The sequence below is a fragment of the Oncorhynchus clarkii genome, chromosome 33 (assembly GCF_045791955.1).
Source record: "Oncorhynchus clarkii lewisi isolate Uvic-CL-2024 chromosome 33, UVic_Ocla_1.0, whole genome shotgun sequence".
NCBI lineage: Eukaryota > Metazoa > Chordata > Actinopteri > Salmoniformes > Salmonidae > Oncorhynchus > Oncorhynchus clarkii.
Window position 1 is genome coordinate 29,518,660 of NC_092179.1, and position 22,871 is coordinate 29,541,530.

General features: G+C 51.9%; 1 protein-coding gene across 5 annotated transcripts in view; it reads right to left on the bottom strand.

The window, feature by feature from the left end:
• Window positions 1–22,871, bottom strand: part of LOC139392614 (periphilin-1-like) — a 52,452-nt gene that overhangs the window by 12,838 nt on the left and 16,743 nt on the right. For 3 of the 5 annotated variants that reach the window (XR_011629718.1, XR_011629719.1, XM_071140709.1), the window contains exons 6-9: window positions 21,601–21,735; window positions 19,590–19,723; window positions 15,845–15,906; window positions 9,163–9,294 (exon numbers count right to left, since the gene is read on the bottom strand). Coding sequence is in view for 2 of the 5 variants with exons in the window: in XM_071140709.1 (XP_070996810.1) it covers window positions 9,163–9,294; window positions 15,845–15,906; window positions 19,590–19,723; window positions 21,601–21,735 (463 nt within the window). In the remaining 3 variants the exon portion in view is untranslated. Of the gene's footprint in view, window positions 1–9,162; window positions 9,295–15,844; window positions 15,907–19,589; window positions 19,724–21,600; window positions 21,739–22,871 lie in introns of all 5 variants that reach the window. The other 2 variants (XR_011629717.1, XM_071140708.1) reach the window with 1 other exon arrangement.

Here is a 22,871-nt window from a genome sequence, read left to right on the forward strand (position 1 = left end):
CTAGGCTGGGTGGTGGTGGTGGTGGTGGTGGTATGTTAATCTGGGTAGCACTAGGCTGGGTGGGGGTGGTATATTAACCTGGGTAGCACTAGGCTGGGTGGTGGTGGTATGTTAACCTGGGTAGCACTAGGCTGGGTGGTGGTGGTGGTATGTTAACCTGGGTAGCACTAGGCTGGGTGGTGGTGGTGGTATGTTAACCTGGGTAGCACTAGGCTGGGTGGTGGTGGTGGTATGTTAACCTGGGTAGCACTAGGCGGGGTGGTGGTGGTGGTATGTTAACCTGGGTAGCACTAGGCTGGGTGGTGGTGGTGGTATGTTAACCTGGGTAGCACTAGGCTGGGTGGTGGTGGTGGTATGTTAACCTGGGTAGAACTAGACTGGGTGGTGGTGGTATGTTAACCTGGGTAGCACTAGGCTGGGTGGTGGTGGTGGTATGTTAACCTGGGTAGCACTAGGCTGGGTGGTGGTGGTATATTAACCTGGGTAGAACTAGGCTGGGTGGTGGTGGTATGTTAACCTGGGTAGCACTAGGCTGGGTGGTGGTGGTGGTATGTTAACCTGGGTAGAACTAGACTGGGTGGTGGTGGTATGTTAACCTGGGTAGAACTAGGCTGGGTGGTATGTTAACCTGGGTAGCACTAGGCTGGGTGGTGGTGGTATGTTAACCTGGGTAGAACTAGACTGGGTGGTGGTGGTATGTTAACCTGGGTAGAACTAGACTGGGTGGTGGTGGTGGTATATTAACCTGGGTAGAACTAGGCTGGGTGGTATGTTAACCTGGGTAGCACTAGGCTGGGTGGTGGTGGTATGTTAACCTGGGTAGAACTAGACTGGGTGGTGGTGGTATGTTAACCTGGGTAGAACTAGGCTGGGTGGTATGTTAACCTGGGTAGAACTAGAATGGTGGTATATTAACCTGGGTAGAACTAGGCTGGGTGGGGGTGGTATATTAACCTGGGTAGCACTAGGCTGGGTGGTGGTGGTATATTAACCTGGATAGAACTAGACTGGTGGTATATTAACCTGGGTAGAACTAGACTGGTGGTATGTTAACCTGGGTAGAACTAGGCTGGGTGGTGGTGGTATGTTAAACTGGGTAGAACTAGGCTGGGTGGTGGTGGTATGTTAACCTGGGTAGCACTAGACTGGTGGTATATTAACCTGGGTAGCACTAGACTGGGGGTATATTAACCTGGGTAGCACTAGACTGGTGGTATATTAACCTGGGTAGCACTAGACTGGTGGTATATTAACCTGGGTAGCACTAGACTGGGTGGTGGTGGTATGTTAACCTGGGTAGAACTAGACTGGTGGTATGTTAACCTTGGTAGTACTAGACTGGGTGGTGGTGGTATGTTAACCTGGGTAGCACTAGACTGGTGCTATATTAACCTGGGTAGAACTAGGCTGGGTGGGGGTGGTATATTAACCTGGGTAGCACTAGGCTGGGTGGTGGTGGTATGTTAACCTGGGTAGCACTAGGCTGGGTGGGGGTGGTATGTTAACCTGGGTAGCACTAGACTGGGTGGTGGTGGTATATTAACCTGGGTAGCACTAGACTGGTGGTATGTTAACCTGGGTAGTACTAGGCTGGGTGGTGGTGGTATGTTAACCTGGGTAGAACTAGACTGGTGGTATATTAACCTTGGTAGAACTAGACTGGGTGGTGGTGGTATGTTAACCTGGGTAGAACTAGACTGGGTGGTGGTGGTATGTTAACCTGGGTAGAACTAGACTGGGTGGTGGTGGTATGTTAACCTGGTGGTATATTAACCTGGGTAGAACTAGACTGGGTGGTGGTGGTATGTTAACCTGGGTAGAACTAGGCTGGGTGGTGGTGGTATGTTAACCTGGGTAGAACTAGACTGGGTGGTGGTGGTATGTTAACCTGGGTAGAACTAGACTGGGTGGTGGTGGTATGTTAACCTGGGTAGAACTAGACTGGGTGGTGGTGGTATGTTAACCTGGGTAGAACTAGACTGGGTGGTGGTGGTATGTTAACCTGGGTAGAACTAGGCTGGGTGGTGGTGGTATGTTAACCTGGGTAGAACTAGACTGGGTGGTGGTGGTATGTTAACCTGGGTAGAACTAGGCTGGGTGGTGGTGGTATGTTAACCTGGGTAGAACTAGACTGGTGGTATGTTAACCTGGGTAGAACTAGGCTGGGTGGTGGTGGTATGTTAACCTGGGTAGAACTAGGCTGGGTGGTGGTGGTATGTTAACCTGGGTAGAACTAGGCTGGGTGGTGGTGGTATGTTAACCTGGGTAGAACTAGGCTGGGTGGTATATTAACCTGGGTAGAACTAGACTGGTGGTATGTTAACCTGGGTAGAACTAGGCTGGGTGGTGGTGGTATGTTAACCTGGGTAGAACTAGACTGGGTGGTGGTGGTATGTTAACCTGGGTAGAACTAGGCTGGGTGGTATATTAACCTGGGTAGAGCTAGACTGGTGGTATGTTAACCTGGGTAGCACTAGACTGGGTGGTGGTGGTGGTATGTTAACCTGGGTGGACCTAGGCTGGGTGGTGGTGGTATGTTAACCTGGGTAGAACTAGACTGGGTGGTGGTGGTATGTTAACCTGGGTAGAGCTAGACTGGGTGGTGGTGGTGGTATGTTAACCTGGGTAGAACTAGGCTGGGTGGTGGTGGTATGTTAACCTGGGTAGAACTAGGCTGGGTGGTGGTGGTATGTTAACCTGGGTAGAACTAGACTGGGTGGTGGTGGTATGTTAACCTGGGTAGAACTAGACTGGGTGGTGGTGGTATGTTAACCTGGGTAGAACTAGACTGGGTGGGGGTGGTATGTTAACCTGGGTAGTACTAGACTGGGTGGTGGTGGTATGTTAACCTGGGTAGAACTAGACTGGGTGGTGGTGGTATGTTAACCTGGGTAGAACTAGACTGGGTGGTGGTGGTATGTTAACCTGGGTAGAACTAGACTGGGTGGTGGTGGTATGTTAACCTGGGTAGAACTAGACTGGTGGTATATTAACCTGGGTAGAACTAGACTGGGTGGTGGTGGTATGTTAACCTGGGTAGAGCTAGACTGGGTGGTGGTGGTGGTATGTTAACCTGGGTAGAACTAGGCTGGGTGGTGGTGGTATGTTAACCTGGGTAGAACTAGGCTGGGTGGTGGTGGTATGTTAACCTGGGTAGAACTAGACTGGGTGGTGGTGGTATGTTAACCTGGGTAGAACTAGACTGGGTGGTGGTGGTATGTTAACCTGGGTAGAACTAGACTGGGTGGGGGTGGTATGTTAACCTGGGTAGTACTAGACTGGGTGGTGGTGGTATGTTAACCTGGGTAGAACTAGACTGGGTGGTGGTGGTATGTTAACCTGGGTAGAACTAGACTGGGTGGTGGTGGTATGTTAACCTGGGTAGAACTAGACTGGGTGGTGGTGGTATGTTAACCTGGGTAGAACTAGACTGGTGGTATATTAACCTGGGTAGAACTAGACTGGGTGGTGGTGGTATGTTAACCTGGGTAGAACTAGGCTGGGTGGTGGTGGTATGTTAACCTGGGTAGAACTAGGCTGGGTGGTGGTGGTATGTTAACCTGGGTAGAACTAGGCTGGGTGGTGGTGGTATGTTAACCTGGGTAGAACTAGGCTGGGTGGGGGTGGTATGTTAACCTGGGTAGAACTAGGCTGGGTGGTATGTTAACCTGGGTAGAACTAGGCTGGGTGGTGGTGGTATGTTAACCTGGGTAGAACTAGACTGGTGGTATGTTAACCTGGGTAGAACTAGGCTGGGTGGTGGTGGTGGTATGTTAACCTGGGTAGAACTAGGCTGGGTGGTGGTGGTATGTTAACCTGGGTAGAACTAGGCTGGGTGGTGGTGGTATGTTAACCTTGGTAGAACTAGGCTGGGTGGTTTGTTAACCTGGGTAGAACTAGACTGGTGGTATGTTAACCTGGGTAGAACTAGACTGGGTGGTGGTGGTATGTTAACCTGGGTAGAACTAGACTGGGTGGTGGTGGTATGTTAACCTGGGTAGAACTAGACTGGGTGGTGGTGGTGGTATATTAACCTGGGTAGAACTAGGCTGGGTGGTATGTTAACCTGGGTAGCACTAGGCTGGGTGGTGGTGGTATGTTAACCTGGGTAGAACTAGACTGGGTGGTGGTGGTATGTTAACCTGGGTAGAACTAGGCTGGGTGGTATGTTAACCTGGGTAGAACTAGAATGGTGGTATATTAACCTGGGTAGAACTAGGCTGGGTGGGGGTGGTATATTAACCTGGGTAGCACTAGGCTGGGTGGTGGTGGTATATTAACCTGGATAGAACTAGACTGGTGGTATATTAACCTGGGTAGAACTAGACTGGTGGTATGTTAACCTGGGTAGAACTAGGCTGGGTGGTGGTGGTATGTTAACCTGGGTAGAACTAGGCTGGGTGGTGGTGGTATGTTAACCTGGGTAGCACTAGACTGGTGGTATATTAACCTGGGTAGCACTAGACTGGGGGTATATTAACCTGGGTAGCACTAGACTGGTGGTATATTAACCTGGGTAGCACTAGACTGGGTGGTGGTGGTATGTTAACCTGGGTAGAACTAGACTGGTGGTATGTTAACCTGGGTAGTACTAGACTGGGTGGTGGTGGTATGTTAACCTGGGTAGCACTAGACTGGTGGTATATTAACCTGGGTAGAACTAGGCTGGGTGGGGGTGGTATATTAACCTGGGTAGCACTAGGCTGGGTGGTGGTGGTATGTTAACCTGGGTAGCACTAGGCTGGGTGGGGGTGGTATGTTAACCTGGGTAGCACTAGACTGGTGGTATGTTAACCTGGGTAGTACTAGGCTGGGTGGTGGTGGTATGTTAACCTGGGTAGAACTAGACTGGTGGTATATTAACCTTGGTAGAACTAGACTGGGTGGTGGTGGTATGTTAACCTGGGTAGAACTAGACTGGGTGGTGGTGGTATGTTAACCTGGGTAGAACTAGACTGGGTGGTGGTGGTATGTTAACCTGGTGGTATATTAACCTGGGTAGAACTAGACTGGGTGGTGGTGGTATGTTAACCTGGGTAGAACTAGGCTGGGTGGTGGTGGTATGTTAACCTGGGTAGAACTAGACTGGGTGGTGGTGGTATGTTAACCTGGGTAGAACTAGGCTGGGTGGTGGTGGTATGTTAACCTGGGTAGAACTAGACTGGGTGGTGGTGGTATGTTAACCTGGGTAGAACTAGACTGGGTGGTGGTGGTATGTTAACCTGGGTAGAACTAGACTGGGTGGTGGTGGTATGTTAACCTGGGTAGAACTAGACTGGGTGGTGGTGGTATGTTAACCTGGGTAGAACTAGGCTGGGTGGTGGTGGTATGTTAACCTGGGTAGAACTAGGCTGGGTGGTGGTGGTATGTTAACCTGGGTAGAACTAGGCTGGGTGGTGGTGGTATGTTAACCTGGGTAGAACTAGGCTGGGTGGTGGTGGTATGTTAACCTGGGTAGAACTAGACTGGTGGTATGTTAACCTGGGTAGAACTAGGCTGGGTGGTGGTGGTGGTATGTTAACCTGGGTAGAACTAGGCTGGGTGGTGGTGGTATGTTAACCTGGGTAGAACTAGGCTGGGTGGTGGTGGTATGTTAACCTGGGTAGAACTAGGCTGGGTGGTATATTAACCTGGGTAGAACTAGACTGGTGGTATGTTAACCTGGGTAGAACTAGGCTGGGTGGTGGTGGTATGTTAACCTGGGTAGAACTAGACTGGGTGGTGGTGGTATGTTAACCTGGGTAGAACTAGGCTGGGTGGTATATTACCTGGGTAGAACTAGACTGGTGGTATGTTAACCTGGGTAGCACTAGACTGGGTGGTGGTATGTTAACCTGGGTGGACCTAGGCTGGGTGGTGGTGGTATGTTAACCTGGGTAGAACTAGACTGGGTGGTGGTGGTATGTTAACCTGGGTAGAGCTAGACTGGGTGGTGGTGGTGGTGGTATGTTAACCTGGGTAGAACTAGGCTGGGTGGTGGTGGTATGTTAACCTGGGTAGAACTAGGCTGGGTGGTGGCGGTATGTTAACCTGGGTAGAACTAGACTGGGTGGTGGTGGTATGTTAACCTGGGTAGAACTAGACTGGGTGGTGGTGGTATGTTAACCTGGGTAGAACTAGACTGGGTGGGGGTGGTATGTTAACCTGGGTAGTACTAGACTGGGTGGTGGTGGTATGTTAACCTGGGTAGAACTAGACTGGGTGGTGGTGGTATGTTAACCTGGGTAGAACTAGACTGGGTGGTGGTGGTATGTTAACCTGGGTAGAACTAGACTGGGTGGTGGTGGTATGTTAACCTGGGTAGAACTAGACTGGTGGTATATTAACCTGGGTAGAACTAGACTGGGTGGTGGTGGTATGTTAACCTGGGTAGAACTAGGCTGGGTGGTGGTGGTATGTTAACCTGGGTAGAACTAGGCTGGGTGGTGGTGGTATGTTAACCTGGGTAGAACTAGGCTGGGTGGTGGTGGTATGTTAACCTGGGTAGAACTAGGCTGGGTGGGGGTGGTATGTTAACCTGGGTAGAACTAGGCTGGGTGGTATGTTAACCTGGGTAGAACTAGGCTGGGTGGTGGTGGTATGTTAACCTGGGTAGAACTAGACTGGTGGTATGTTAACCTGGGTAGAACTAGGCTGGGTGGTGGTGGTATGTTAACCTGGGTAGAACTAGGCTGGGTGGTGGTGGTATGTTAACCTGGGTAGAACTAGGCTGGGTGGTGGTGGTATGTTAACCTTGGTAGAACTAGGCTGGGTGGTTTGTTAACCTGGGTAGAACTAGACTGGTGGTATGTTAACCTGGGTAGAACTAGACTGGGTGGTGGTGGTATGTTAACCTGGGTAGAACTAGACTGGTGGTATATTAACCTGGGTAGAACTAGACTGGGTGGTGGTGGTATGTTAACCTGGGTAGAACTAGGCTGGGTGGTGGTGGTATGTTAACCTGGGTAGAACTAGGCTGGGTGGTGGTGGTATGTTAACCTGGGTAGAACTAGACTGGGTGGTGGTGGTATGTTAACCTGGGTAGAACTAGACTGGGTGGTGGTGGTATGTTAACCTGGGTAGCACTAGGCTGGGTGGTGGTGGTATGTTAACCTGGGTAGAACTAGGCTGGGTGGTGGTGGTATGTTAACCTGGGTAGAACTAGGCTGGGTGGGGGTGGTATGTTAACCTGGGTAGAACTAGGCTGGGTGGTGGTGGTATGTTAACCTGGGTAGAACTAGGCTGGGTGGTGGTGGTATGTTAACCTTGGTAGAACTAGGCTGGGTGGTTTGTTAACCTGGGTAGAACTAGACTGGTGGTATGTTAACCTGGGTAGAACTAGACTGGGTGGTGGTGGTATGTTAACCTGGGTAGAACAAGGCTGGGTGGTGGTGGTATGTTAACCTGGGTAGAACTAGACTGGGTGGTGGTGGTATGTTAACCTGGGTAGAACTAGGCTGGGTGGTATATTAACCTGGGTAGAACTAGACTGGTGGTATGTTAACCTGGGTAGCACTAGACTGGGTGGTGGTGGTATGTTAACCTGGATAGAACTAGGCTGGGTGGTGGTGGTATGTTAACCTGGGTAGAACTAGACTGGGTGGTGGTGGTATGTTAACCTGGGTAGAACTAGGCTGGGTGGTGGTATGTTAACCTGGGTAGAACTAGACTGGGTGGTGGTGGTATGTTAACCTGGGTAGAACTAGGCTGGGTGGTGGTGGTATGTTAACCTGGGTAGAACTAGACTGGGTGGTGGTGGTATGTTAACCTGGGTAGAACTAGACTGGTGGTATGTTAACCTGGGTAGAACTAGGCTGGGTGGGGGTGGTATGTTAACCTGGGTAGAACTAGGCTGGGTGGTGGTGGTATGTTAACCTGGGTAGAACTAGGCTGGGTGGGGGTGGTATATTAACCTGGGTAGCACTCGACTGGTGGTATATTAACTTGGGTAGTACTAGGCTGGGTGGTGGTGGTATGTTAACCTGGGTAGAACTAGACTGGTGGTATATAAACCTGGGTAGCACTAGACTGGGTGGTGGTGGTATGTTAACCTGGGTAGCACTAGGCTGGGTGGTAGTGGTATGTTAACCTGGGAAGAACTAGACTGGTGGTATATTAACCTGGGTAGTACTAGGCTGGGTGGTGGTGGTATGTTAACCTGAGTAGTACTAGGCTGGGTGGTATGTTAACCTGGGTAGAACTAGACTGGTGGTATATAAACCTGGGTAGAATTAGGCTTTGTGGGGGTGATATATTAACCTGGGTAGAACTAGGCTGGGTGGGGGTGGTATATTAACCTGGGTAGAATTAGGCTGGGTGGGGGTGATATATTAACCTGGGTAGAACTAGACTGGGTGGGGGTGGTATGTTAACCTGGGTAGAATTAGGCTGGGTGGGGGTGGTATATAAACCTGTGTAGAACTAGGCTGGGTTGGGGTGGTATATAAACCTGGGTAGAACTAGGCTGGGTGGGGGTGGTATATAAACCTGGGTAGAACTAGGCTGGTGGTATATAAACCTGGGTAGAACTAGGCTGGGTGGGGGTGGTATATAAACCTGGGTAGAACTAGGCCGGGTGGGGGTAGTATATAAACCTGGGTAGAACTAGGCTATGTGGGGGTGGTATATAAACCTGGGTAGCACTAGGCTGGGTGGGGGTGGTATATTAACCTAGGTAGAACTAGGCTGGGTGGGGGTGGTATATTAACCTGGGTAGAACTAGGCCAGGTGGGGGTGGTATGTAAACCTGGTATGTATGGGCTTCTGGCTGTTTGCAGTAATACACTGATAAGAAACCATGACTCGGCCCAGGAGTTTCTCCTGCTTCAGATGACAGGATAAGGAAAAACTCCAGGCCTGAATTCCACTTTTCCAGACCACATGACCTGACTGTTTAATGTGACGTCTCTGTATCATTATACATATGATAAAAAACCTGAAGTGTGTATGTGGGCTCACCACGCCAGAGACATGGCTGTGTTGGGCTGAAGTGTGTATGTGGGCTCACCACGCCAGAGACATGGCTGTGTTGGGCTGAAGTGTGTATGTGGGCTCACCACGCCAGAGACATGGCTGTGTTGGGCTGAAGTGTGTATGTGGGCTCACCACGCCAGAGACATGGCTGTGTTGGGCTGAAGTGTGTATGTGGGCTCACCACGCCAGAGACATGGCTGTGTTGGGTACCTGCTCTATTTCCCGGGCCTTGGCTCCGATAGCCTGCGCTCGGCGCTCCTGGAAGTCATCCTGGGTCTTGGGGGTCTCATCGATGGGGGGCAAGCCCTCCTCACGGTCCCACTCTAGGACATGAGCCTCCTCCTGGGGAGAGAGACAGAGAGAGATGGTGTCCTGGGTCGCTCCGCTGGCTGGAAGGAGGAGTTCTGAAAACCGATTCATCCCAAGCTTTTATGCTCATTTATTTCATTATTATTCAAGTGTCTATTTTAAGTGATCAATTTAAGACAAAAATTTAACTTTTGTAAGCATAAAGTCCTTCTACATTGTCCACTCTGCTATCAATACCAGTGAATCGATATGGGTGATCCCCTCAAACAGTGTGGTCATGTCCAGAGAGTCAAAACACACACAGTGCTCTGGTCAGCATCGAAGTGGAGCGTTCCCTACTTTTAGGGCTCAGCTAGACTCTGCATATGTGCATCATGGGAAAAGTTCAAATAAACCCCAAAACAAAATGAGATGTTAACATTGCATTAAGTACGGTGATCAAATCACACAGCAGAGCTCCAATTAACCCTCTTTAGTAGAGAGAGATCAGCCAGCCAACAGCATTATCCCTCCCCCCACTGGATATAACAGTCTGGCCCCCCAGCGCTGGCCCCCCATGTGTCAGAGACTAAGACAGGGAGAAACGAGGAGAAAATGAGGCCAACTTAGATCATTGCTTCTATACTGCTGGATCTCTCTCTCTACCCCTCTCCGTTTCCCTCTCTCTCTACCCCTCTCCCTACCCCTCTTCGCCTCGCTCTCTCTACCCCTCTCCCTACCCCTCTTCGCCTCGCTCTCTCTACCCCTCTCCCTCTGGTTCTCTCCATCTCTCTTTCTACCCCTCTCTGTCTCTCACTCTCTCTACCCCTCTCCGTCTGTCTCTCACTCTCTCTACCCCTCTCCGTCTCTGTCTCTCACTCTCTCTACCCCTCTCCGTCTCTGTCTCTCACTCTCTCTACCCCTCTCCGTCTCTGTCTCTCACTCTCTCTACCCCTCTCCGTCTCTGTCTCTCACTCTCTCTGCCCCTCTCTCAGTCTCGCTCTGCCCCTCTCTCAGTCTCGCTCTGCCCCTCTCTCAGTCTCGCTCTGCCCCTCTCTCAGTCTCGCTCTGCCCCTCTCTCAGTCTCGCTCTGCCCCTCTCTCAGTCTCGCTCTACCCCTCTCTCAGTCTCGCTCTACCCCTCTCTCAGTCTCGCTCTACCCCTCTCTCAGTCTCGCTCTACCCCTCTCTCTGTCTCGCTCTACCCCTCTCTCAGTCTCGCTCTACCCCTCTCTCAGTCTCGCTCTACCCCTCTCTCAGTCTCGCTCTACCCCTCTCTCAGTCTCGCTCTACCCCTCTCTCAGTCTCGCTCTACCCCTCTCTCAGTCTCGCTCTACCCCTCTCTCAGTCTCGCTCTACCCCTCTCCGTCGCTCTACCCCTCTCCGTCGCTCTACCCCTCTCCGTCGCTCTACCCCTCTCCGTCGCTCTACCCCTCTCCGTCGCTCTACCCCTCCCCGTCGCTCTACCCCTCCCCGTCGCTCTACCCCTCCCCGTCGCTCTACCCCTCCCCGTCGCTCTACCCCTCTCCGTCGCTCTACCCCTCTCCGTCGCTCTACCCCTCTCCGTCGCTCTACCCCTCTCCGTCGCTCTACCCCTCTCCCAGTCACTCTACCCCTCTCTCAGTCACTCTACCCCTCTCTCAGTCACTCTACCCCTCTCTCAGTCACTCTACCCCTCTCTCAGTCACTCTACCCCTCTCACAGTCACTCTACCCCTCTCTCAGTCACTCTACCCCTCTCTCAGTCACTCTACCCCTCTCTCAGTCACTCTACCCCTCTCTCAGTCACTCTACCCCTCTCTCAGTCACTCTACCCCTCTCTCAGTCACTCTACCCCTCTCTCAGTCACTCTACCCCTCTCTCAGTCACTCTACCCCTCTCTCAGTCTCTCTACCCCTCTCCCTCTGGTTCTCTCCATCTCTCTTTCTACCCCTCTCCGTCTCTCGCTTTCTCTACCCCTCTCCGTCTTTCGCTCTCTCTACCCCTCTCCCTCTGCATCGCTCAGTCCTCATTTGGTATTGTCCTTTAAGGGGCTAGCTAGGGGACTGGGGATGCAGAGAGCTGGCTATGCTTGATTAAACATTCTGGAGAGAGAAAGCAAGTTAGAGAGTCAAGTCGCATTAGTGACCCTAAGTCATTCAAAAACAAGACAAATATATGAAAACGGGCATCACAGAGGCAAGCGTGTAGGGGGAGGGGGGGGGGCATCACAGAGCCAAGCGTGTAGGGGGAGGGGGGGGGGCATCACAGAGCCAAGCGTGTAGGGGGAGGGGGGGGGCATCACAGAGCCAAGCGTGTAGGGGGAGGGGGGGGGCATCACAGAGCCAAGCGTGTAGGGGGAGGGGGCGGGGGCATCACAGAGCCAAGCGTGTAGGGGGAGGGGGGGGGCATCACAGAGCCAAGCGTGTAGGGGGAGGGGGCGGGGGCATCACAGAGCCAAGCGTGTAGGGGGAGGGGGGCGGGGGCATCACAGAGCCAAGCGTGTAGGGGGAGGGGGCGGGGGCATCACAGAGCCAAGCGTGTAGGGGGAGGGGGGCGGGGGCATCACAGAGCCAAGCGTGTAGGGGGAGGGGGGGGGGCATCACAGAGCCAAGCGTGTAGGGGGAGGGGGGCGGGGGCATCACAGAGCCAAGCGTGTAGGGGGAGGGGGCGGGGGCATCACAGAGGCAAGCGTGTAGGGGGCATCACAGAGCCAAGCGTGTAGGGGGAGGGGGCGGGGGCATCACAGAGGCAAGCGTGTAGGGGGAGGGGGGGGCATCACAGAGCCAAGCGTGTAGGGGGAGGGGGAGGGGGCATCACAGAGCCAAGCGTGTAGGGGGAGGGGGGGGGGCATCACAGAGGCAAGCGTGTAGGGGGCATCACAGAGCCAAGCGTGTAGGGGGAGGGGGGGGGGCATCACAGAGGCAAGCGTGTAGGGGGCATCACAGAGGCAAGCGTGTAGGGGGAGGGGGCGGGGGCATCACAGAGCCAAGCGTGTAGGGGGAGGGGGCGGGGGCATCACAGAGGCAAGCGTGTAGGGGGAGGGGGCGGGGGCATCACAGAGCCAAGCGTGTAGGGGGCATCACAGAGGCAAGCGTGTAGGGGGAGGGGGCATCACAGAGCCAAGCGTGTAGGGGGAGGGGGCGGGGGCATCACAGAGGCAAGCGTGTAGGGGGAGGGGGCGGGGGCATCACAGAGCCAAGCGTGTAGGGGGAGGGGGCGGGGGCATCACAGAGGCAAGCGTGTAGGGGGAGGGGGGGGCATCACAGAGCCAAGCGTGTAGGGGGAGGGGGCATCACAGAGCCAAGCGTGTAGGGGGAGGGGGCGGGGGCATCACAGAGCCAAGCGTGTAGGGGGAGGGGGCATCACAGAGCCAAGCGTGTAGGGGGAGGGGGCGGGGGCATCACAGAGGCAAGCGTGTAGGGGGAGGGGGGGGCATCACAGAGCCAAGAGTGTAGGGGGAGGGGGCATCACAGAGCCAAGCGTGTAGGGGGAGGGGGCATCACAGAGCCAAGCGTGTAGGGGGAGGGGGCGGGGGCATCACAGAGCCAAGCGTGTAGGGGGAGGGGGCGGGGGCATCACAGAGCCAAGCGTGTAGGGGGAGGGGGCGGGGGCATCACAGAGCCAAGCGTGTAGGGGGAGGGGGCGGGGGCATCACAGAGGCAAGCATGTAGGGGGAGGGGGGGGGCATCACAGAGCCAAGCGTGTAGGGGGAGGGGGGGGGGGGGGGCATCACAGAGCCAAGCGTGTAGGGGGAGGGGGGGCATTACAGAGCCAAGCGTGTAGGGGGAGGGGGGGCATTACAGAGCCAAGCGTGTAGGGGGGAGGGGAGGCATTACAGAGCCAAGCGTGTAGGGGGGAGGGGGGGGCATCACAGAGCCAAGCGTGTAGGGGGAGGGGGGGGGGGGCATTACAGAGCCAAGAGTGTAGGGGGATGGGGGGGGGCATCACAGAGCCAAGCGTGTAGGGGGAGGGGGGGCATCACAGAGCCAAGCGTGTAGGGGGAGGTGGGGCATCACAGAGCCAAGCGTGTAGGGGGAGGGGTGGGGGCATCACAGAGCCAAGCGTGTAAGGGGAGGGGGGGCAATCACAGAGCCAAGCGTGTAGGGGGAGGGGGGGGCAATCACAGAGCCAAGCGTGTAGGGGGAGGGGGGGGGGGGCATCACAGAGCCAAGCGTGTAGGGGGAGGGGGGGGCAATCACAGAGCCAAGCGTGTAGGGGGAGGGGGGCAATCACAGAGCCAAGCGTGTAGGGGAGGGGGAGGGGGCAACCAGGAAGAGAGAGAGTGGGGCTCTAAAAAATATCTGATGTGATTGGCCAAAACACCAATTAGTGGGAAAAATATCAGAATTGGTCTGCCTGTATAAGCACAGTCAGGCTCTCTTTCTCTCCCAGTCCCACTTCAATGTCTAGCCTTTTAAGAACACATCATGAACACACCCTAAACATCCCAGATCTGTGTAAGCCTGAGCAGTTACCCAGGGAGACATGGTGCCTGTGTGCGTCTGTGTTCTCCTAAGGATAACTCCCAAAAGCAAGAGTGTTTGTTGAACCTACACGCTCTCCCATTAAAATGAGTTTACTCATGGCAGAGCTCTTTGATCTTGACTAAGGTTCTGGGTTCTAAACCAGGGAGAGAGTGGAGGAGGGGAACACACCGCCCGCCTGCCTGTCGTGACCAGATCAAACAGAGGGTTGGAGGGGTGGAGGAGGTCGCGGCGGGGCTCTCACTAAAAAAAAATACTTTCATCACAGAGGGTTTATTGGTGCACACACACACACACACACACACACACACACACGATCTCCAAGGGAGGTACCGGTGCGCCTTCCGATCTCTCGGAGGATAAAGTTTCAGAAAGTGTCTGGCTAGGTTCAAACGGTTGTCTAAATGTCAGCCCAAATCAAAAGGATGATTCTACCCAGAGTATACAGAAAATATTTACCAACACAACTGGCATCAGATGATTCACAGCACTTTAACACTTCTAAGATGTTCCAGAATAATTTGTCAAGAGGTTTGTTTGTTAGAGATGATATGATGAAACAGAGATAATGTAGCGTCACTAGCGTGCCAGGCAGCTCTGTGTATTCAGTACGGTGGAGCATCAGGCAGCTGTGTGTATTCAGTACGGTGGAGCATCAGGCAGCTCTGTGTATTCAGTACGGTGGAGCATCAGGCAGCTGTGTGTATTCAGTACAGTGGAGCATCAGGCAGCTGTGTGCATTCAGTACGGTGGAGCATCAGGCAGCTGTGTGTATTCAGTACAGTGGAGCATCAGGCAGCTCTGTGTATTCAGTACGGTGGAGCATCAGGCAGCTGTGTGTATTCAGTACGGTGGAGCATCAGGCAGCTCTGTGTATTCAGTACGGTGATGCATCAGGCAGCTGTGTATTCAGTAACGTGGAGCATCAGGCAGCTGTGTGTATTCAGTACGGTGGAGCATCAGGCAGCTCTGTGTATTCAGTACGGTGGAGCATCAGGCAGCTCTGTGTATTCAGTACGGTGGAGCATCAGGCAGCTCTGTGTATTCAGTACGGTGGAGCATCAGGCAGCTCTGTGTATTCAGTACGGTGGAGCATCAGGCAGCTCTGTGTATTCAGTACGGTGGAGCATCAGGCAGCTCTGTGTATTCAGTACGGTGGAACATCAGGCAGCTGTGTGTATTCAGTACGGTGGAGCATCAGGCAGCTCTGTGTATTCAGTACGGTGGAGCATCAGGCAGCTCTGTGTATTCAGTACGGTGGAACATCAGGCAGCTGTGTATTCAGTACGGTGGAGCATCAGGCAGCTGTGTGTATTCAGTACAGTGGAGCATCAGGCAGCTGTGTGTATTCAGTACGGTGGAGCATCAGGCAGCTGTGTGTATTCAGTACGGTGGAGCATCAGGCAGCTGTGTGTATTCAGTACGGTGGAGCATCAGGCAGCTGTGTGTATTCAGTACGGTGGAGCATCAGGCAGCTCTGTGTATTCAGTACGGTGGAGCATCAGGCAGCTCTGTGTATTCAGTACGGTGGAACATCAGGCAGCTGTGTATTCAGTACGGTGGAGCATCAGGCAGCTGTGTGTATTCAGTACGGTGGAGCATCAGGCAGCTGTGTGTATTCAGTACGGTGGAGCATCAGGCAGCTAGCTGTGTGTATTCAGTACGGTGGAGCATCAGGCAGCTGTGTGTATTCAGTACGGTGGAGCATCAGGCAGCTCTGTGTATTCAGTACGGTGGAGCATCAGGCAGCTCTGTGTATTCAGTACGGTGGAACATCAGGCAGCTCTGTGTATTCAGTACAGTGGAGCATCAGGCAGCTAGCTGTGTGTATTCAGTACGGTGGAGCACCAGGCAGCAAGCCAGCCAGCCAGCCAGCCAGCCAGCCAGCCAGCCAGCCAGCCTCTCCTCCCAGTTTTTAAATAGCAATAAGGCACCTCCGCGTTGCGTCGTGCTTAAGAATAGCCCTTGGCCGCGGTATATTGGCCATATACCACACCCCCTTGGGCCTTATTGCTTAAATAAATCACACACTGACATGAATTAAAGCATGAACAGCTAACTATAGTGGTGACTCTTCCTTTTTGTCCAGCCCCCTCCCCCCTGTTTTTAATGTGTAAAACACTTCGTCAGCAGGACTCACCTTAGTGGACGCTATGCTCTGTGGTGACCCGTCCTGAGAATGACCAGGGGGCCTGTCTTTGTCTGGAGAGGGAGAGAGAACACAGAGTCTGAGGGATGGAGGAGGAGGGATTCATTCAGAACAACACCTCGAGCCAGTACAATGAAAAAGACAGCTCAGTGTATAGTGTGATCTTATTGGGGGTAACAAAGGTGTCTGACATGTTCTGACACCGCCAGGTAGGTTCCTGTGGAGGGGGGAGCAAGGGGATTTGGCGGTGTAGACCACACCTGGTCTACAGCGCCAGACAGTCTCCATCCGACACAGCGCCAGACAGTCTCCATCCGACACAGCGCCAGACAGTCTCCATCCGACACAGCGCCAGACAGTCTCCATCCGACACAGCGCCAGACAGACTCCATCCGACACAGCGCCAGACAGACTCCATCCGACACAGCGCCAGACAGTCTCCATCCGACACAGCGCCAGACAGTCTCCATCCGACACAGCGCCAGACAGTCTCCATCCGACACAGCGCCAGACAGTCTCCATCCGACACACCGCCAGACTGTCTCCATCCACCACGCCCCCAGACAGTCTCCATCCGACACAGCGCCAGACAGTCTCCATCCGACACAGCGCCAGACTGTCTCCATCCACCACGCCCCCAGACAGTCTCCATCCGACACAGTGCCAGACAGTCTCCATCCGACACAGCGCCAGACTGTCTCCATCCACCACGCCCCCAGACAGTCTCCATCCGACACAGTGCCAGACAGTCTCCATCCGACACAGCGCCAGACTGTCTCCATCCGACACAGCGCCAGACTGTCTCCATCCGACACAGCGCCAGACTGTCTCCATCCGACACAGCGCCAGACTGTCTCCATCCACCATTGCATTGGATCTTTGTCCAGCTCCTGTTATTATTTGGGATGTGTTTAAACCTCTGTAGTCCTCTCCAGCCAGGCTTGTCCAATCCTATCCCCTCTGCACTAATCAGATCCTGTGGATGGTTGCATAATAAGCCTGCATTAGGAGACACCCTGCAGGCTAGTCAGACTGAATTGCATGCCCTCATTCGTCTGTTGGCACTCTCCTCTTTCTGTCTCTCGCTCTCTCTGACCTGTGTTGCCAGAGGCTTGGTGCCCAAGCAGCATCGATGCCCAGTGGGCACCACCGCGGGCGCCATGGTCAATTACCCATTAGGTCCACGTCTGTGTTCTTCAAACACCATGCTCAGACACTCCCAGGAGAAATTCAAATGAGGTGCTGGTTCCATATTTAATTAAGAGGGCCCCTTCTCCCTGCACCACATAATATTATTCAGATAGACTGCTGAACTCAACTCTGATGGACGATACGTTCTGAATGACATCTCTAGTGGAGAGATGTGGGACTGTGTCAAATCCCTTGGCCGACTTTGTGGGTTGAACAGAATTAATTTCCATGTTATCAAAAACACTCCATAACTGAATGTGAAAGTGGGATTGAGAAAGACCAGAGAGAGAGAACCTGTGGGTGGAGGATATTAGCTTGGTCTTGCCCCTGGAAAAGGGTTGACAGAGCCAACATGGTGGGCAGTAACATCCATCTCCCACACTAACATGTCGACCCACACAGCAGTTATATCCATTAGAGAGAGTCGACACCCTACTCCTTCCTCCATGTCTCTACACACACAAGCTGACAGCGTTTTTATGATCCATAACAAAGTGGCAGAGAGAGCGTGAAGACGGCAGGCCAGCCGACCAATTAGCCACGCTCTCTCTCAGGTTACCTCAGCCGAAACAGACCCAGCAGTATAAAGACCTTCACGGAAAACTCTCTCTCAGGTTACCTCAGCTGAAACAGACCCAGCAGTATAAAGACCCTCACAGAAACCTCTCCCGCAGGTTACCTCAGCTGAAACAGACCCAGCAGTATAAAGACCTTCACAGAAACCTCTCCCGCAGGTTACCTCAGCTGAAACAGACCCAGCAGTATAAAGACCTTCACAGAAACCTCTCCCTCAGGTTACCTCAGCTGAAACAGACCCAGCAGTATAAAGACCCTCACAGAAACCTCTCCCGCAGGTTACCTCAGCTGAAACAGACCCAGCAGTATAAAGACCTTCACAGAAACCTCTCCCTCAGGTTACCTCAGCTGAAACAGACCCAGCAGTATAAAGACCCTCACGGAAAACTCTCTCAGGTTACCTCAGCTGAAACAGACCCAGCAGTATAAAGACCTTCACAGAAACCTCTCCCTCAGGTTACCTCAGCTGAAACAGACCCAGCAGTATAAAGACCTTCACAGAAACCTCTCCCTCAGGTTACCTCAGCTGAAACAGACCCAGCAGTATAAAGATCTCCACAGAAACCTCTCCCGCAGGTTACCTCAGCTGAAACAGACCCAGCAGTATAAAGACCTTCACAGAAACCTCTCCCTCAGGTTACCTCAGCTGAAACAGACGCAGCAGTATAAAGACCTTCACAGAAACCTCTCCCTCAGTTACCTCAGCTGAAACATACCCAGCAGTATAAAGACCTTCACAGAAACCTCTCCCTCAGGTTACCTCAGCTGAAAAAGACCCAGCAGGACAAAGACCTTCACAGAAAACGTCAAACCTAGATCTCTTTTTTTATGGGCGGAGCTGGACGTAGGGTGGGAACGTTGGTTCACTGTTAAACCTCATTCTATATCTCAATTCAACGTTGAGGTTCAACCTTTTGGGAGTTGGTGTTTGACCACGGAGCTAAAGAGCCATTTCTCCATACTTCGTCCTTGGTTAGATCGATAGTGTGTCATTAAAAACACAGGACAGAAGTCTTATGATGAAACAACTGTAATCCAGCATTGATTCGGCAGACACATTTCTGTTCATGATATTAGCTACAGAAACGGTTCATTCTCTAGACTAAAACACACACTATAGTCTCTAGAAGCCATCCTAGTTTCCTCTGTTCCCTGTACTTACCAGACATCCCGTTCTGACAAAACTCCTCACACCCTGAGACCATGGAGAAGAGAACATGGACGTCACTGAGACTATAATCACACAGGCCGCCAGCCGGCTGGGAACGGCTCCTGTCGACTAATGAGCTACTATAGACGATCATTATGGCTGTTAGAACCAATACACGGATGAGGAGGAGCAGAATCAACATGCTCAGCTTTCTTTCAGCGGAAGAGACAATCACACCTATGACTGATTCACACTATAGGGGCGACCCAAACTGGACGCTGCTGGCTCCAGAATGTCCTTTCCAGCTCGGTTCCAGAGACTAATGTGGATGTGAAACCGAGCCGTCCCAGTTGGACCCTAGATTGTGAATCAGGTAGCACCGTATGGAGTGTAAAGAGAGTTAGTTGTCTATGCTCCACACTGCATGCTACTATGGAGTAGTGGACTCCTAAAGCTGGGCCTGTAACACAGCACAGGGCACCACTGACCCATGGGTACTTGTCCACGGGCATGTTTGGGGAACAGACACCCACCCCAGGGCTGCTCAGCCACAGGGTTACCAGAGAGCGCTTCAGGATAGTCCACACCTAAAAGCACACCATGACATCATCAGATGGGGACGACAAGATTAAACTACAGAGGCTGAGGATTCCCCCCTGGTTCCAATAATGTAGTGGGGTCAAAATGTCAATTCACAGGGCTATCATCTGTCTATTGGACAAGTTCAGCTGGAATCCCAGCTCTTCATAAGCTGCTGAACTAAATGCAACCCAAGAGGAACATGATTGGTGGGGAGTGAGTGGTGGGGGAGGTACTTACTTTTCTGCTGAGCGGGGTGGGGGAGACCCTTGGCTCTGTCAGGAGAGTAGCTCTTGCTACTGACAGTGGAGCCGGACCGGCTGTGGGGGGAGGGGGGGACGTCTGCTCTCAGGGGAGGCAAGGGGCCTTTCCTTCTGTGGGTGTGAGAGACAAGGGGGATTTTAGTCACCTGTCGATGCTCTTAGAGTGACATATAATCGGTACATTCAACTAAAGATGGTAAAGGGTCAAATAACAGAAGACAAGACAGAAGATACACAGAGAGATCAGCATCTTCACATATCTAGAGTCTTAGTGGTACCGATGTATCAAGTCTGACACCAACAGGCTCCAGAACAGCTTCTATCCCCATGCCATGACTGATACATAGCTAACTAAATGTCTACACAGACTGAGTTGACCCTTGTATTTTATTCTTATTTTTGTCTCTATACACAGTGCCCTACAAACACCCAGGGCCCTACACACACCCAGGGCCCTACACACACCCAGGGCCCTACACACACTGAAACACCAACACTCTCCCAGGGCCCTACTCAAACTGACACACCGACACACTCCCAGGGCCCCTACACACAGACACACTACCAGGGCCCTACCGACACACTCACCGGGCCCGACACTCACCGGGCCCTACACACTCACAGGGCCCTACACACTCACAGGGCCCTACACACTCACAGGGCCCTACACACTCACAGGGCCCTACACACTCACAGGGCCCTACACACTCACAGGGCCCTACACACTCCTACACATATCTACCTCCATCACTCCAGTATCCCTGTCTCCCTATACATATCTACCTCCATCACTCCAGTATCCCTGTCTCCTCCCCCCTATACATATCTACCTCCATTACTCCAGTATCCCTGCACATTGTAAATATGCTACTGGAACTGACCCTGTATATAGTATGCTTACTTACGTATTTCTTGTGTGTTTTTGTCCTACCTCATGTTTCTAGTAATACATTGATATTGATGACTGCATTGTTGGGGTTAGAGCCACAAGAAAGGCATTCACTGTACTTGTGTGTGTGACATTAAAACTAACACTATATATCCAACTGAATAAGTTAGTAATGGATAGTAGTAGTACCAGACAGATATATACCCTCTGTCTAGTTAGTAATGGATAGTAGTACCAGACAGATACATGCCCTCTATCTAGTTAGTAATGGATAGTAGTACCAGACAGATATATACCCTCTGTCTAGTTAGTAATGGATAGTAGTACCAGACAGATATATACCCTCTGACTAGTTAGTAATGGATAGTAGTACCAGACAGATATATACCCTCTGTCTAGTTAGTAATGGATAGTAGTACCAGACAGATATATACCCTCTGACTAGTTAGTAATGGATAGTAGTACCAGACAGATATATACCCTCTGACTAGTTAGTAATGGATAGTAGTACCAGACAGATACATACCCTCTGTCTAGTTAGTAATGGATAGTAGTACCAGACAGATACATACCCTCTGTCTAGTTAGTAATGGATAGTAGTACCAGACAGATACATACCCTCTGTCTAGTTAGTAATGGATAGTAGTACCAGACAGATACATACCCTCTGACTAGTTAGTAATGGATAGTAGTACCAGACAGATACATACCCTCTGACTAGTTAGTAATAGATAGTAGTAGTAGTACCAGACAGATACATACCCTCTGACTAGTTAGTAATGGATAGTAGTAGTAGTACCAGACAGATACATACCCTCTGTCTAGTTAGTAATGGATAGTAGTACCAGACAGATACATACCCTCTGTCTAGTTAGTAATGGATAGTAGTACCAGACAGATACATGCCCTCTGTCTAGTTAGTAATGGATAGTAGTAGTAGTAGTACCAGACAGATACATACCCCCTGTCTAGTTAGTAATGGATAGTAGTACCAGACAGATACATACCCTCTGTCTAGTTAGTAATGGATAGTAGTACCAGACAGATACATACCCTCTGTCTAGTTAGTAATGGATAGTAGTACCAGACAGATACATACCCTCTGTCCAGGTTTAGGATGGCCTGCATCAGGGTGTCATCACCCCCCTCTGGGACCACAGCAGACAGGGAGCGGGGTGCAGGGTACATCCCCTGAGCCCTGACGCTGGGGGGAGGGGGTGCTGCACGGCCACTGCTTCTGGGTGGAAAGACAATCACACATCAAGGACCACATCTCATCAGCAGACTGTACACATCAGCTTTAATACTGGAGGTACTTGGCCATTAAAGGACTAAGGTAAACTAAGAGGTTAAAAAACAGTAAATCAGTGGAAGCAGTGGACTATATCTAACCAAAGGTCACCACCACTTTGCATACTGGTATATAAAAAGGTAGGAGGGGAATGTCTTGGAGTCTTGGTCACTAGCCTACATCTGCTGTTCCTCAAAGCTTTCCGCCTGAACTGTGTCAGAGCGATTAGGCCTGACTTTAGAGGGACTGCTCAGCAAGACTGCTCAACAAAACTGCTCAGCAAAACAGCTCAACAAGACTGCTCAACAAGACATCTCAACAAGACAGCTCAGCAAGACTGCTCAACAAGACAGCTCAGCAAAACTGCTCAGCAAAACTGCTCAACAAGACTGCTCAACAAGACATCTCAACAAGACTGCTCAACAAGACTGCTCAACAAGACTGCTCCAACTGTCATTTGACGGCGGTCACTGAGCACTAAGTATCCAGGAGTCCGACTCCACTCAGAGAAACCATTAACCTCCTCTGTTGATCTCCACCTTCTGCTACATCTGGGTTAAGAAGGGCCGTTCCTGGACACAAGACACTCCTGTCAAGATGTTGAAGGGTTTATTTAGATAACTCCTCCCCTGGCCACGGTGGATCAGCACTGGAGCCTGTCGTGCTGCCAGGACAGACACGGACAGGAGGGAGAGGGGTGACCCCGTGGCCGCAGGGGTGAAGGTCGGAGACCGGTGAGACAGGCTCCTAAACAGGGGAGCACCGGGCCGAGGTAGATGGTGTACAGATGAGGTACCGTAGAGAGGACATACCACCACAGCAACAGGACACCACCCTGGTCACAATCTGAGCACCAAACATGAAGAATCTGCACATTTCCTCTCATGTCTGACATTGTAAAATGAGGGAAAAGTTCTGCTACAGATCAGGACTGAAAGTCCACAAGAACATCACATCATGAATCAATGCTTCTTCCAAAATTAATTGGGACAGAAACCTAACCAACTACATATTTATCTAAATATCTTCAGGCTAAATGGTATTTCTAAGAGGTTTAATGACTCTGTTAAAACTCTACC